The sequence below is a fragment of the Aquila chrysaetos genome, chromosome 16 (assembly GCF_900496995.4).
Source record: "Aquila chrysaetos chrysaetos chromosome 16, bAquChr1.4, whole genome shotgun sequence".
In the NCBI taxonomy this organism is placed as follows: domain Eukaryota; kingdom Metazoa; phylum Chordata; class Aves; order Accipitriformes; family Accipitridae; genus Aquila; species Aquila chrysaetos.
Genome location: NC_044019.1, coordinates 29160144 through 29175191, shown reverse-complemented (window position 1 = coordinate 29175191; position 15048 = coordinate 29160144). Strand labels below are relative to the sequence as shown.

Genomic DNA, 15048 nt, shown 5'->3' with positions numbered 1-15048 from the left:
CTTGAAGTAAATACACAAACCCTAGCAAATATGAATCTTTCCACCCCACTAATAAAGACTTATTGTGAAAAAAAGTGCAAGCCAGCTCTGGTTCCCATTGGGAATCTGACTGATCTCACCTTCAAGCAAACATGGCTCAGTATTTGCACTGAAAGTAGGAAGCAGAAATCCCAGTTTGAAAAAGAAGTCAGAAGGGACGCAAATACTAAGTGATTTTGCATTTTTTAAAGTGCCAGCTTGCAGTGTAGCCTGTCTCTAACAATGGCTAATTTTTAGATCAGACCTTGCTTTGACTCCAATAGAAAAATTCTTGTGTTCCTCTGAACTGTCCATTCTTCTTCAAAGATTTAGGTTGATGTTTCTTGAGACAACTGAGCTGACCTAAGGATTAGCTGCTGCCAACAGGAGTCAGGCCATCCCTTGGCATGAAGGCTTGCCCTCTGGCTTTCATTTTATACCTTGGAGAACTTAGGAACTATTTGCCTTATTTGTCTATTTGCTTTTTCTTAATAAAATCTGCCAATCAAGTACTATCAGTGCAGTCCAAGGATACTAAGGGGATGCTGAGGGAATACAGGACCCCTTTTAGGTAGCAGCAAATCATTAATTTAGTTCATCTGTGTTGTGAAACCTCACCCTTACCTATGAAGGCATAGACGAGAACTTTGGAAGTGCAAGCCTAATGTGAATTAGCCTGGTTTTAGAGGTACTCACCATGAAGGGTACATTGGCTTCCTTTGGAGTGGGCAGTCATAGAGACTCCAAAGGATCAGAGCCACTGATTTTTCTCTTCGATTTCTGTTCCTCTGTGTGTGTGCTGGTTTGATATTCTGAACATTTCCTGGAAAATCTCTTATATTTGTGTGTAATCCAGATCATCAGTAGCTGTGGTGGCCCTGAGCTTGCCAAGTCTGTCGTCAGCCCACTTCTTTCTAAAGACGCCACAGATTTCCTTAGAGGACACCTGACACCAAAAGAGATAAACCTCTGGGACTCCCTCGGAGAGACATGGACCAGATCCAGGTGAGGACAGAGCTGCCACCTCACCAGGTTCCCCGAGCTCTTGAGAAAGGCAGAGGGGATGCTTGATTGTATAGCCATGTCAGAGGGTCAAGGATGCCCCGATGCCCCTGCTTCTCCCTGACACGCTTTCAGAGACATGTTCCTTGTGAATCTCACTGCATATTCCCCGCTTCATATCCTAGAGCTGAATGGCCCCGAGAAGCAAACATCCCCACCTACATCCCCAAATTCCGCAATGGCTGGGAACCGCCCGTGGAAATCTTCCGTGGAGCTCCCTGGGAAATAGACATTGGACACTTGCAAGAAGAGGTTAGTCTTGTGTCCCTAGCCACCCTCTCTTCTTTTCCCCTTCCTCCCCCTTTTTCAGAGTGAGAGATGGATCTGTGGAGTTTGCAGTGGTGTGTAACAAGCAGTCGGCTCAAAACTCAGATGGATCTGGTCATTCCAGTTAAATATGGAAAGAAAATAAGGCCAGAAAAGGGCAGCGATAATCAGCCTCACCTCCTGATCAACAGGAAATAGGATACTATACTGTAGCTGAGCCCCACGGATACAGGTTTGCCTGAAGAACATTTCTCTGATGTGCACCTCATCGTGACCAAAAGCTTTCACGCCATGATTCATCTACCACTATCACTCTCCTTTCCTCTGATACAGCTTTCCCCTTTCCTGGTAACACTGACTCCATTTTTCCCTTTCCAGCTATCATCAGCCAATGGATATCCTTACCGTAACTCCTCACTCAAGCGTGGCCAGACCTCTGATCAGACACAAGCTGTGGATGCCTTTAAACAGAACGTCACTCAGCATGTAAATAGGTAATGTATCAGCACCACGCTGGACAACGGCACCTCAGCTCCCACCTTGTAACCTCATAAACACCCACTGCAACAGATCATGACACCAGGATGTTTTGGCATCTTAGTAGATAACTCTCTGCCATTATTAATTCAGACTTGGTAACAAGATCAAGAGAACTCAAAGATCAGATGAGGGATTATTCATGTAAACACTGTCTGCTTTTTAATCACCATCAGGTCTACAAGGAAATGGGTTACATGTGTTTTCCACCACAAGAGGCAAAAATACTGACTTCATTAGTCAATCAGTAGGTCTTGTTTCATAACATCAGCCCACCAAAGTGATATTAAGGATCCCGTGCCAAAGATACTGCGCTGCATTTTTGTTCTCCGTACGTTTAGAGAAGCTAGCATCTCTCCATTCATCCTAAAGCCACAACACGTTGCATAGAAAGAACCTTCTTATAGGAGGAATCTGTATGAAGGTATAAGCGCATGCAAGCTTTCTGCTGCTGAAAAATGCAGTGCTGGGAAAGAGCAGCCTAACCTCAGCAGGACCGCATGGAAAACATTTTAACTAAGGCAGTGCCATTTATTTCACTGGAGGCAGCAGCTCCTCCTTTTGCTTTCAGTCACAACCAAAGGGAATAAGATTTATTAGAGGCTGAATAAAATGAGAATGTGTTTTCAGTCTTGCCCATCTCTCCATCAGGAATTGACAGGGCATTGATTTCAGACAACTCTTCTTAATGAGATAAATCCAGAAAATGGGGAAAAACACTCCCCTTTCTTTGGAAGTCTTGGAAAGTTCAGTTCCCAACCCAGAACCAACAAGGCCACCCCTTTGCCTCAGGCTTTTTTCCAAGGGAAAGATGGCTCTCACAATTTAACCAAACACTCTGCCCCACTGCTAGTTTTCTATTACCAGTAACTCAGTGGTATAAAATCTTTATGAAAGAACTTTTGGTTCAAAGTTTAGAGGCTTTTCATCTGCTTGCTTGTTTACACAGGCTTACGCCTTTGAAATTTTCACAAGGTCTCCGAGTTTCAACAAACTCTTCCCAAATTGCAAACAAATTCTCTGCCATAGTCTGCTTTGTGGTGATTTGACATGAAGTTATCAACTTCAGATCTTCAAAGACTGGAAGTCCAGACCCAGCAAAGCACTTAACCATGCACTTTTCTGTAGCCAGCTCTAGGCTGGAAAAAAACCTTCAAGCCAGACTGTTTTTTCATGGTTTTATGTTCTAATCTAGAAGATTTATAAGCTCTACTACTACAATAGAAGTTCAAATTCACAGCAAAATACATTAAATCCAATTAGATCAGCAAAATAACTTATTCCTCTCATTCACCCCATCAGAGGTCCTGGTGGGACCGTAAAATGGTACAGATGCAGTGTTGAGTACAGAAAGAATTATGATAACAAATTCTCTTCTCCAATTCCATATTTCTCAGTGAGGTTATGAAAAGTAAGGAGAGCTTAGTTTACATGAGAACATTTAAGTCTATCTTTAGTGACTAGTAGACAATGCACGTAAGGAAACATTTTCGTCTGTTAGTGTCAGCAGACAAACTATAAATAGTAGTGTCGAGCCCTGGAATACAAATTAACAGCGTGCCTTTTTACCAAGGTGACTATTTCCCTGAGACACCACCCGTTTTAACTACAGTGTGAGCATAGATGAGGATCTCTGTTCTCCTGGGGTAGGTGTTGCATCTTTTTACCTACCTTTCAGACTGTCAACAGCAAGTTTTCCTTATGCATAACATTTAAGAAAAAAAGAAAATCAAAGTTAACAGCACTGAAGCAGATGCTAAATTTGAGAATGTGCTTAGATGTCTTCTTCAGTCCAGAGCAGACCTCAGCCAAGCCTGCCCGGATGTTTGCCAAGATCACAGTCCTGGCACAGACATATTTCCTGCTGTACTCATGCTTTTTTCAGGGTAGTTTGAACTAGTTTTCTAACCAAGAGACCCCATATTAACAAATATACCCATGCATCAGTATTATTATTTACACCAGGGCTTTTGGCTGCAGAGAAGTGTCATGGAAGCCCCACGCAGCATTACAATAATCAGTGAAGGTCACTTGTGTAAAACCTAGTTGCATGCAAATTACACATTAGCTTCAAACTCCTCCAGCCATCACCTCTTTCCTCATGACTCATTTACCTTCTGGAATGCTACAAAAGAAGTAAATTCTACCTAACTCCCTAACTTGGGCTTTCCTCCCCCTCCCTGCCTTCAGGGTACTGCTGGATAAGGCCACCACTCCCTTTCTTGACTGGTGGATTCAATCTGTCTGAAAGCCTGCTCCAAGCTCTCCCCGACTACAGACTTACAACTTCTGTATTGCACACGGCCAGAACTACACCAGGAGTTGTCCCAAATCAAGCAAGCTAAAGACAACACTACAGCCACAGGCATGATATCAAACCACTAAACCAGTGGTTTCAACCTTTTTCAGGCCATCAAAAGCTACCTAATGAAGACAGTAAACCGAACTGAAACTAAGCATAATGGGCTTGCTTTTCAAAGACAGGTTTTACAGATGCCTCAGAAGCAGTCCACAAAGAGCCAAGTTTCCACAGATCATAGATTTAAAATCACTGACCAAACCCAAGAACTTAGCAGTGGAAATACATCAGGCTAAAAACTACAGTTGCTAGCAGTGCTGGAAGCACTGGCTTCACTCAGCTACACAGAACCTGACATAAACTGGAGAACCTGACCCCCTGCTGGCATGCCCACTGTGAATATGGCACCTGGGAGTCTTCTGCATTGGGTAGCTGTGCAGGTTGCAAGTCATAAGCAGAAAGATCCAAAGAAGGTGCATTAAAGTAGTTTCCACCTGCCCTGACACAACAAGGCAAGACAGTTTTTCCATACTGCAAACAATTTTGGAATTAAAAAATAACACTACACCCATCCCAACCAGAGAAGAAAAAGATTAGATCTGCGAAATTTCCCTAAGCTAGGCAAAAAAAAACCTATGAAAAAATAAGCCATTTCAGTTTGGGTCAAAGGAAATCTTTCATTGCACTTTTTCCACCATTTTCCATTTTTTACAATCTACCACATTTATTTTCTCTCTCTCTCCAAATGATAAGTCATTCAACATTGAAAGCTGTACATTCTTGTATCAGAAATTCCCAAGCAAAATACTTAAACACATTCCTTTTCCCCCCAAACATATCTTAGAATAGAAACGCTCAAACTCACTTTTCCTGGGAACCTGCAGAATCCTGATTCAGTAGATCAGCATTTGTCGCCTGATGAAAAAAACATAGATTTCCAGTCACTTCTACCTACACTCACTAGTGCCTGCTTCTCCCCTACTGTGGCATATGGGGCAGTTGTTTCCACTTATCAGGACATGAGAGTTTCACACTTATTTTTCACAGGAGGTGCAATCAGAGCATTTTGTTTGTGCTTTGTCAGTCTCCCCAGTCCTTGCGGCAGCAAAGCAGCAACAGACAGGGGAAGAAGTCTTTTCTTCCACCCTGAAAGCAGCAGCCTCACAGTCCCCCAATAAGGCCGCTAACCAAACAGCCCTACAGCCTTTTTTTTTTTTCTTCCAAACATAGGGTCTTTCACTAGAATGAGGGGTGAAAATCTTCCTCAAAAAAAGAGTAGCAAAGAGGTACTGCCCCTCCTAATACAAACACAGTTGTCTCTCTACCTGCACCAGCACAGTCTTCACCACTCTTCTTTTGCCAGTGAACCTATATTGCCCTAGTTATTAGATAGGACTCCGTTAAAACTGCTTTTTTTTTTTTACCTCCTGCAGGAATTTTGAGGCACAGGGAATGGCTCTGCCGAAGAGATATGCCAAAATCCGCTACGATTTCACTGCGCGAAATGCCAATGAACTCTCAGTGCTTAAGGATGAAATCCTGGAGGTACGTGAACATGCTCGGGGAGGTGTGCCCTCCTCCCCTTTCCAGGAACAGCAGAGAGATCTAGAGACACTGGCAAGTGCCAACTCATTTTTGCTTGGTGTTTTCTGAGCAGTAACACAAAGCTTTGCTCAAACCTAAAGCTCTACCTCTGAGCTGGAGGAGGCTGACTGTATGCATTGGGTCATTTGCTCAGCTGAAACACATCAGTCACATCTTAATTAGCAATGATGAGGAAGGAAAACAAGTCACTGTATTACACTGCTCACCCCCTTGCTGGGCCTATGTTCATTATTACTAGTCCCCCCCAAAGGAATTATTTTCTGTGAAAACATCCTTTTTCATAACCTTTCTCTTACTGCAATACTGTTGGCAGCTGGAGAATGTAGGACACGACTTGGTCTACACGTTAACTGTAACAGAACTATGACTTGAAAGAAACACTTCTGTTCAAAAATGTAGCTAGAATGAGAAATGTGTGTGGGCCTTGCCGGCAAAGCTCATCCATTCTGGAAAGATTACTTTAAAAAAAACTAAATAAAAAAAATCACAGTTCTGTGTTAAAACAAGCCTGCTGAAAGGACCAAGGGGACAGGTACAATAGGAGATATCTCAGCAATGGGCAATCTCCTTGCCACATCATGGTTATGATGTGATGGTGTTATGTACTATGATGTAACACATGATCAAGTTATATGAGAACACTGGCATTTTTGGCAGGAGTCACTCTTGATTTATTTTTTTTTAATGCAAAAAGACAACACAAATTCAGTCACTGGAAAAAAAAAAAAAGGAGAAACAGGCAAATTAAGTAGGAACTATGAGTTCTTCAGCACTCCAGTTCCGTTTTCCCCCAGAGATGCTCTCCTGTTCATCATTAGGATAAGTTCTGATGCTTTTCAGGAAAGGCTTCAGTCCTGAATTGCAAATGTGCACAACAGATCTGTTTGCGAGCTCCTGGCCTCAAGGATGTTATTCTGACAACTTCATGTTACTGCGTGGTTTATTTCCACTATATGCCATTTATGTTTGCCAGAAATCTGATGTTCTCACTAGCAAATTTATTTTTTTCCCTCTCTCAGGTGTTGGAAGATAACAAGCAGTGGTGGAAGTTGCTCAACCGGAGTGGGCAGGCTGGTTACGTCCCTTATAATATCCTGGATGTGGTGAAACTGGAAGAGCTCGAACAGGTCTGTAGTCAGGTGATACTTAACTGGTAGCCAGCTGCAGGGCATAATTAGCCTCTGAGAATAATATTGTAATTAGACCTCCCCGGATTTCTTAGGATGCTGTGCACAAGTCGGGATGAACCCTCACATGCAGACGAACAAGGATCCTGGGGATTCCTGAGTCTCCTATGATAAAATTCTCACATTTTGCCACCGTTACCTTTCCCCTCCCCAAACAATGCCTGTCCTTGCCATCTGTGCAGCAGCCTCATGCTTTCCTCCCACTCTGAGATGCCAAGCACATTGCCTGCTGCCAACGGTGCCTGGCAGGCAGGGTTATGGGACAGGCGAAGGCTGAGTCCTGTGCTGTAGGCAGCAGCCTGCTATGAAGTGAGTCCCTAGCTTGAAGGGATGCCCACCCTGAGCCTAGCAGCATGACTTGTTCATCCCAACAGAAAAGGTCTTGCGTTGAGGTGTCACCAAACAGCTGCTGGCTACATTGGCTTGAAAGAGTTCCACCCTTTGCCAGTGCCTTACCCCCCAAACCCACATGCTTCTCAGCCTATGGTTTACCACCTCCTCTGTTGCAAAACCCTGCTGCTTTCAGGGCTGTGCTGTGAACAGGATGAAAGAGCTAATGCACCCATAAAAGCAATGAAAATGCTGAGATTTTTGTTGGGGGTTAAATTAAACACAGACAGTTCCCTCATCTAGTTTAGTTCAGCAGCAGGAATAAGTTACTGGAGTGGTTGCAGATGGAAATACCATCTAAGTGAGTACTAAGTGAATATTGCTCTCAAGCACCTTGCATTGCAAAAATGTGGAGCTGGAGAGCTCTAAATGCCCTAAGGAAGCATGGAATTGGTTACCCGCTTTGGTATTTCACAGCTTGGGCAAAGCATAAGGTGCCCCAGCAGGCTTCTGGATAAAAGCCCTGTTAGTTTAATCAAAATGTCAAAAAACTCTTTCCAGACTGCTCCAGGCACTTGGCAGTGGTCCCACTTAACATCCCATTACTAGAGCAGTGATGCTTTAGCTTCAAATGGGATTTCTGTTCGTTTTCTCTTCATATAAAAATCCTTTTGCTTCCCTTGCTCTCCATCTCCAAGGAAGCCCTATGAGCAGTAATTTCTGCATAGCAAAAGGCTAAAGGGCCGAGTCATGCATGTGAGAGCAGTCATCCACAGCAGTAGTAAGCAAGCATACAATAGCACTCCTCACTGTGTGGTGAGTGTGACATATTTTCCAGGTGTGTAAATGCCATGTAAATGCCTTCACGCAGTCTTCAGCCTTTGGTTTGGGTTCTGTTCTTTCCCATAAGACCCCAGAAATTAAGTTCTTCCATGCAGCTCCAACTGAGGTCTCGTCAGCCTCGGCTGAGTGGCCCCAGATCAGCACAGAGAGAACATGGCAATTTGTCCCTCAATTTGCTATCATGGGTGGGAAGCAAAAAGTTTAAGAAAATGAAAAATGGCAAAAAAAATTCTTACACTTTTTTTTTTTTTCTTTCTTATCATCTAGTCTAACCAGAGGTACAAAGGAGACCTGAGCCCCAGGGGCTATGGACCATCCAGCCCAACTCACAAGCTACCTGCCAGCTATGCTGGGGATAAATGGGGAAGTGAAATGTTATCGCGCAACTCTCCCCAGGACGCCAAAGAACGTATGTGTCCCAAACCAAGCTCCCAGCGTGCAGACACCTTTTACACCACACATAGCAGCCTCAGGCAGCCAGAGAGCTTGGCACCGCGGCTTTGCATTTCAGGACTTAATTGAAAAGTTTCTGTGAACACATGTTTTTGCTCACTCTCTGTCCTGGTGGTTTTCTTTCTTTCTTTACTTTTACCATAATGGTCTGTCCACTGTTTTTGGTTGTTGTGTGCATGTAACCAGACCTACCCAAGGGCTTTCCCTCTCATAAGGCTCTGCACAAGGAGTGACTGCACCTGTTAGTGATAAGCAATAGACCAGCAGTGGTTTTGGAGGAGGTTCCAGGTAGTGCAACAACCAACAGAGCAGCCCTGAGGAGCTCGCTGACTCACGTCAGGACTCTCAGGCAGCCTGGGACAAGCGGGGCAAAAAGGTGATCACCTTAACCCTCCTTCCAGCTTGACCCTCCTCCTACTCCCAAGGAGAGAGTTTCCTTTCCCCACCAAAACATTTAAGTGTGTCTAAGCAATCACACACATTCAGGTCAATCCCTTTCGCTCGCTTCCTTTGCTCCTGTCTCCTGCCACACATGCAGTGCCTGCCTGGCCTGTTCCTTCATGTGGTTTCAGAGAATTCCAGCCAGCAGATCTGCCAATATGAGATTCACATCACTCCCTCACCCTGCGTGTGCTATGCGGGGTCACAGAGCATGAGAAAGACCAGGAGCCCTGCTCACCTCACCCCCTTATCACACCCTGCATACACCTGTAGCAAGCTGTCTCCCAAAGGCCACAACCAGTGTTCATCCCCTGTTCAGCTACTGTGGACTCCTGGAAGCAGGAGCCCTTTTGGGACGACGGAAAGCCTCATAATACGAGCATCATGGACATGTATCTATTAATAACACCGAGTTATTCTCCACAGTCTTCAGGAGTTTCATGGAAAAAGTGATACTAGATGATGTGTCGCTGGAGTTTTATGAGTGTGCTGCTCACTCCCAGTTCATGCTTCCTGCCACTTCTATTTAGCTGCACAGCAAAACGAGGACTGAAAAGTAGAGGGAGCAGGGCTACAGCTCAAAAACAAGACTCTAGTTTTAGGTACTCACAGAACTGGCCTTCCACATCAGGCAACAGCAAAAGGGCAATGGGAAGAAAATAAATGGTAACACAGAGGCACAGAAAAATGGGAACCTCGTTCTCAGAAACAGATAGTCAGAGGTCAGTCTCCCTGACCTCTGCTGTCTCATGTGGTCTGGGTTTTTTCCCCTCCCTGCTGCTAAGTTTGCAGGGCAATTTCCTTATTTCAATAGCCTGAAGGGAACTAAGTAACTCAAAAACAGGAAGATGACAAACTAAGGCAAAAACACAACAGTAACACCAGACATCAGGGAAAAAGGACCCTGTCCCTTGACGCTGCTTGACAGCATTGGTGGGAGCAAAGACACTGCCAGATCAGGTTTTACACCCTTCAGCAAGCTTCTGCTTGTTGGTGTTGCAGGGTTTTATGTCCTTTGAATGAGGTGTGATGAACAGGATAGGTTAGTAACATGAGAAACAAGATTGATCCCAGTATAAATTTATATATAAAATAGGGGAAAATATAGGTCTTTACCAGGACCAAGCTACTAGAAAGAAAATTAACTCTATCCCAGCCGAAACCAGGACATGAAGCAATGAGGCCAAAATCTCAGACACGTAGTGCCTGTCCCAAACCTTGCCCTTGTCCTGGGGGACAGTCACACTGCAAGAAACCTTTAAGCAGCTTTTTAGGTTCAGTGATCACTGTGGACGATGAGTATTTGGCTGTTACTTTGTGATTCCTCCTCTCCATCATTCTGGAGAAGAACTGCAGAAATCTAGGTTTCTCCCAAACAACAAGCAAGGTTTCAAAAGCTGAAGGAAGTTCAGAGTATTTGGTTGGGAGAAAAGGGGAGATTCCCAAAGTCTGCTCCAGCAGTCTACCAGCCTCCAAAACTGTGGCGGTCTCCCTTTACACGTTTGTTCCTGATGGAAGTTTGAAGGTCAAAATGTTGTTGCTCAACCTCTCGCTCTAAAAGCACTTAAGGTTGTTCTTTAAAACTAAACAACAAAAGTAAGCACTTTGGTGTATTTACAGACAATAAAAATGCTGAGCCACATTTTGATCCTCCTTACACTTTCCCTGCAAACGCATTAATTTAATAGGATTTGTGACTGAAGACTTAATTTCATTCCCTGCTCTCTACCTTGTGCCTTGTTTCCCCAGAACTTATTCATCAAATGGACGAGCTGAATGATGAGTTGCTAAAGAAGATCACAAACAATAAAATTCAGCCTCCCCAGAGGAATTTCAAAGTGGAAAAGCCTCAGCAAGTTTTTGTGCCCCTCACCTTTGAATCCAGCACTGAAGAAGTCAAAGCTTGGCTGGAGGCAAAGTCATTCAGCAAAGAGTAAGATCTGCTTTACTACCATATGAAATGCTGCTCCTTCATTTAAAAAGGAGTGGGGGAGGCAGCTTGCAACTTTTCAACTGGATTACAAGTCACTTGTATTTACTTACAGAGCCTGTGTTGCAAATTAGATTTCAATCATATTAAAACCAGGCTATATAACCAGTATATTCAGAGCCCAAACTTACTCCTTTTCTTTCTTATACACTATCAAATAAACCTTGTCTTACAGCGCAGCAAAAGACCTAATGAGTAGCTGCAAATAAACGAATGGTCTTGCTTACTCCCACAACTCACAGCCAAATACTGCACCACCTCCTAGCGCTGGTGCTTGTCTGGCCCCAGTTAGCCAGTTCAGAGTGCTGAACTTAGAGAAAAATAACTAATTAACTAACTAAACACATGGCCTGTGGGAAAATTCCAGATGACTGCCTGTCTCTGGAGAAGCTGTCCTAAAGTATCTCTGAGTAAGAGCCAGACCCTCAGCCGGGACTAGCAAATCTTCCCAGCCGCTAGGGAAGGACCAAAAAGCTGCACGTGGTCAAGGATTACAAGTTACAACTCACACTCTGCACAGCGAGCTAAGAGGAGCTCCAGGATTGCTCCCCAAATGCGATGCAACCAGAGTGAAACCACTGCAATACCCGTGGGGCTGGGTATACAGTGGACGCCAGGGTGACTCTGGCTTCACCCGCTTCTCATGGCTTGCTGTCATTCCCACCAAGAGCTTGGGTTACCCAACAGCTGCCACCTCGGCACAGCCCCAGGGCCTTGCATGTGATATGATCCTGGTGCAGGGGCTGCACATCAGCTGCTCCTAGCCCTTTTATCTCTGACTCCCCTCACCTTCAGCAAGAGGCCACGTGTAGCACAATTATCATCTCCTCGCTTTGTGTCTTCCCAGGACAGTGGAACACCTTGGTATCCTTACTGGAGCTCAGCTCTTCTCCCTCAACAGAGAGGAGCTGAAGAAAGTGTGTGGTGATGAGGGAAACAGAGTATACAGTAAAATCACAGTGGAGAAAAACCAGCTGGAGGTAAGTAGCTTTCTGGACAACTCCTACCTGAATGGGTGCCTGTACCAGCAGTGTCAGATATCCCCTTAAACAGACATGTTAAGAAACTTAATTTAAAAAAAAAACCCAAAACCCCCAACCAAAACCCACACAACCAAAAAACCACACCACCTAAAAATCATGAGAAGTCTTTTAAGGAAAAATGCCCCAAATCTGTAAGGCAGATCACCCTGTCTCCACTAATGAATCTGCCTCCTTACCGGTATCACTCATCCCTTTGAAACTAGCTCTACTCTTAAAGCATTAGTTAAATACTATAATTTAACCATAGCTTGACGTTAAAATTCAAACTGCCTCTTTTGTTTCCATTCTAGAAAAGCAGAGGGGAGTCAGAGCTCCAAGAAATCATGAAGCGTCGCCAGGAAAGGATTGATTCTGCTAATTAAAATCTATCTGCTTTATTTCAGCTATTAGTCATAGTAGTGCAGAAAAAGGGAACGAAAGCAATGACCCCCAGTCCAGACAAGAGACAGCAGTGCTCCACTTAGAGACGTAATAGCCATCAAAGTGACAATTTCTTGAACACTGTTGATAAGGGTAGACAATAAGACCATGTCCCATTGGGAAAGGTGTTTTAATATTGCATGAAGTATTTTTTTTTTATAACTATATATTTTATACTGAAATTTTATGTGCATGCGATCAGAGCAGATCAGAATTCACACGTGTCTGAATGTATGACAATGGCTGGATTCAAGCAAAAAAGACCTCGCAAAGCTTTTCTCATAGGGCTGTACCTGCTCCCACCCTCCTTGCCTGCGTGGCTCAGGAAGAGAGGGCATGGCACAGAGCGCAGAACAAGCCAGCCTGAATGTTTAGAGTCTAGACCACAGAAATACGTCTTTTCCCCCACTTTTCATTTCCTTCTCTGTGGCAGATATCCCCCGCAGCCCCCTAGCAAAGGCCCTGTGACAATTCACAGTCCTCCTCCTGTCCCCTCCATGCCCCCTCGTTGGACGAGGCTGGAATTGCAACACACATGACCCAAGACTGGCTGCTTCCTTAAATACCTGTACCAGTTAGTGCTGTCTTTGAACAGTGGAAATGGGCTTTCACTGCGTAATAACGAGCAGGATCCGAGATTTGAATCTGCAAATAGGTGAGCTCAGCCTGATCACGCCTGCTTACGCAAAGGCTGAGGCTCAGGGCAGCTGTGCAGCCCTTCACCTTGGCACTGATCCTGTATCGGAAAGTTGCAGTATTGCCAAAGCCAGGCCTCAAACAAGGAGACAATAAGCCCATAACGTTTGCTCCCAACCCAGTCACACCCAAAGCCGTTCCCAGGGTGTTCATCACTCATCCCCACCTTCACATTTTCATTGCAAAGAGTAATCTGAAATGCTTCCTAAATACCTAAGAAACAAAAACGCACTTGGAAAGGTTGTTTTAACACAAAACAAATGGCCACAAGAAAAAAAAAACCCAATATCTAATTTAGTAGAGGCTGTTGTTCTTCAATTCCTGTTTTTCCTAATAATTCTATGTGCATATGTATACATATATATATCTCTAGTGAAATACCCCCTCACTCTTACAATCTATAAATGGGGAGGAGGAAAAAATCCCTTTCCCTAGAGACATAATTAAGTGATTATGCATCAATAATTCAGCCAAAGTTTTAAAAGCTGAAGCAAGCATATAGTAGATTTCCTGTCCACAGCAAGTTTGGCACACACTGTATTTGTAGCTACATTTTACTTACAGACCAACTTGATAAGATTGCAGTAAAGCACACACATCTACAGGAACTGCTCACAGACTAGGAAGACTTTGTCTTTCTCTCCCATTCACACACCCTAACTTTGGTTGAATGGGAATTCAGGCCCAGACTCCACAAAGACTTACACATATGCTTTCCTTTACGTGCTGTGAATGGTCCCACCTTCTTTAAAGGTTAAGCACGTGCCTAAGTCTTAGCACAGTTTGAGCCTGTCCTTGCACATTTAATGGAAAAAGCTGTACAGCTCTAAAGCAGTGGCTGGGGAACCCGTGTCTAAATCTGAGAATACTGATGCACCTCTCAATTTTGGCTTTGTTCATCCAAAAATGTTTCTACTGGATGATGTATTTTCTTAAATGTTGAAATAGGACCAGCAGTATTAGGGTGCAGGCAGGGAACTTACAGAGGAGGATCATGTTTTTAGTCGCAACCCTGCTGGCTTGCCACAGTGGCTGGAATTTGGAAAGGGCACTCACCTTGTCAGGGAAGGATGAAGACAACAATGCTCCCAAGAAGCCCAGGCTCTGGATTAGGGTGGAGATGGGAAGCAGGTGTGAACACTGGTAAACCATTGGTGTTAGAAGCACAGGAGGCTAAATAATTTCTAAAATGAAAATAAAAACAAATGATGAGCTAGGAAACACACCATTCTTGTCTTCAGGTATAAAGGAAAACAAATCACACAGAATTATAGTTACTTGGGATTATAATAGAAGCGTACACAACAGTTCTGTAAAGCTGGGAGCCATGGGAGCATTTCGTAAAATAAATATATCAGTAGACCTTATTGCAGAAGTCACTTTTAAAAATTTCCATATGACTGAGCTGTGCATCTGTTATATTTGTACTGCCTGCAGATAATGCTATAATGTACTGTACATTAATGTAATTGAACGAAGGATAAAATGATATAACCATGCACTGTATAAGATTTATTAAAATAGTTAAGTTATACTTATAACTCCATCTCTGTCTCACTTGGATGTAAATGAAAGCAACAGGACACAAAAACAGTCGATAAGGGCTGCTTTTCATAACGACTTGTCGCTCTAAGATGCACAGCAGAGTATCTGAAACCGCGCGTTTCCTTTTGTTTCTGGGGGACTGCCGTTCAAAAGGAAGGATGTCATGGCCTTGATAATCATTCACGTCTAGAAACAGGGGTAAGTGAAAATCCCACATACAATAGCAATCAAATGCCGGGAAAGCTACCAGCTGAATCCCAAACATCCCCTTGCGCATCGTCTTGAAGAACAAATTTCTCTTACCTCTGCAAC

The 15048-nt window shown here is 43.8% G+C and overlaps 1 protein-coding gene across 1 annotated transcript in view; it reads left to right on the top strand.

The window, feature by feature from the left end:
• The window catches only part of EPS8L2 (EPS8 like 2), a 68829-nt gene extending 54104 nt beyond the window's left edge, over window positions 1–14725 (top strand). The window contains exons 13-21 of the mRNA XM_030039587.2: window positions 875–1023; window positions 1206–1332; window positions 1726–1841; window positions 5617–5728; window positions 6808–6915; window positions 8416–8557; window positions 10792–10975; window positions 11880–12012; window positions 12366–14725. Of these exons, the coding sequence (XP_029895447.1) occupies window positions 875–1023; window positions 1206–1332; window positions 1726–1841; window positions 5617–5728; window positions 6808–6915; window positions 8416–8557; window positions 10792–10975; window positions 11880–12012; window positions 12366–12437 (1143 nt within the window). The 3' untranslated portion in view covers window positions 12438–14725. The remainder of the gene's footprint in view (window positions 1–874; window positions 1024–1205; window positions 1333–1725; window positions 1842–5616; window positions 5729–6807; window positions 6916–8415; window positions 8558–10791; window positions 10976–11879; window positions 12013–12365) is intronic.
• Window positions 14726–15048: the final 323 nt, after the last annotated feature.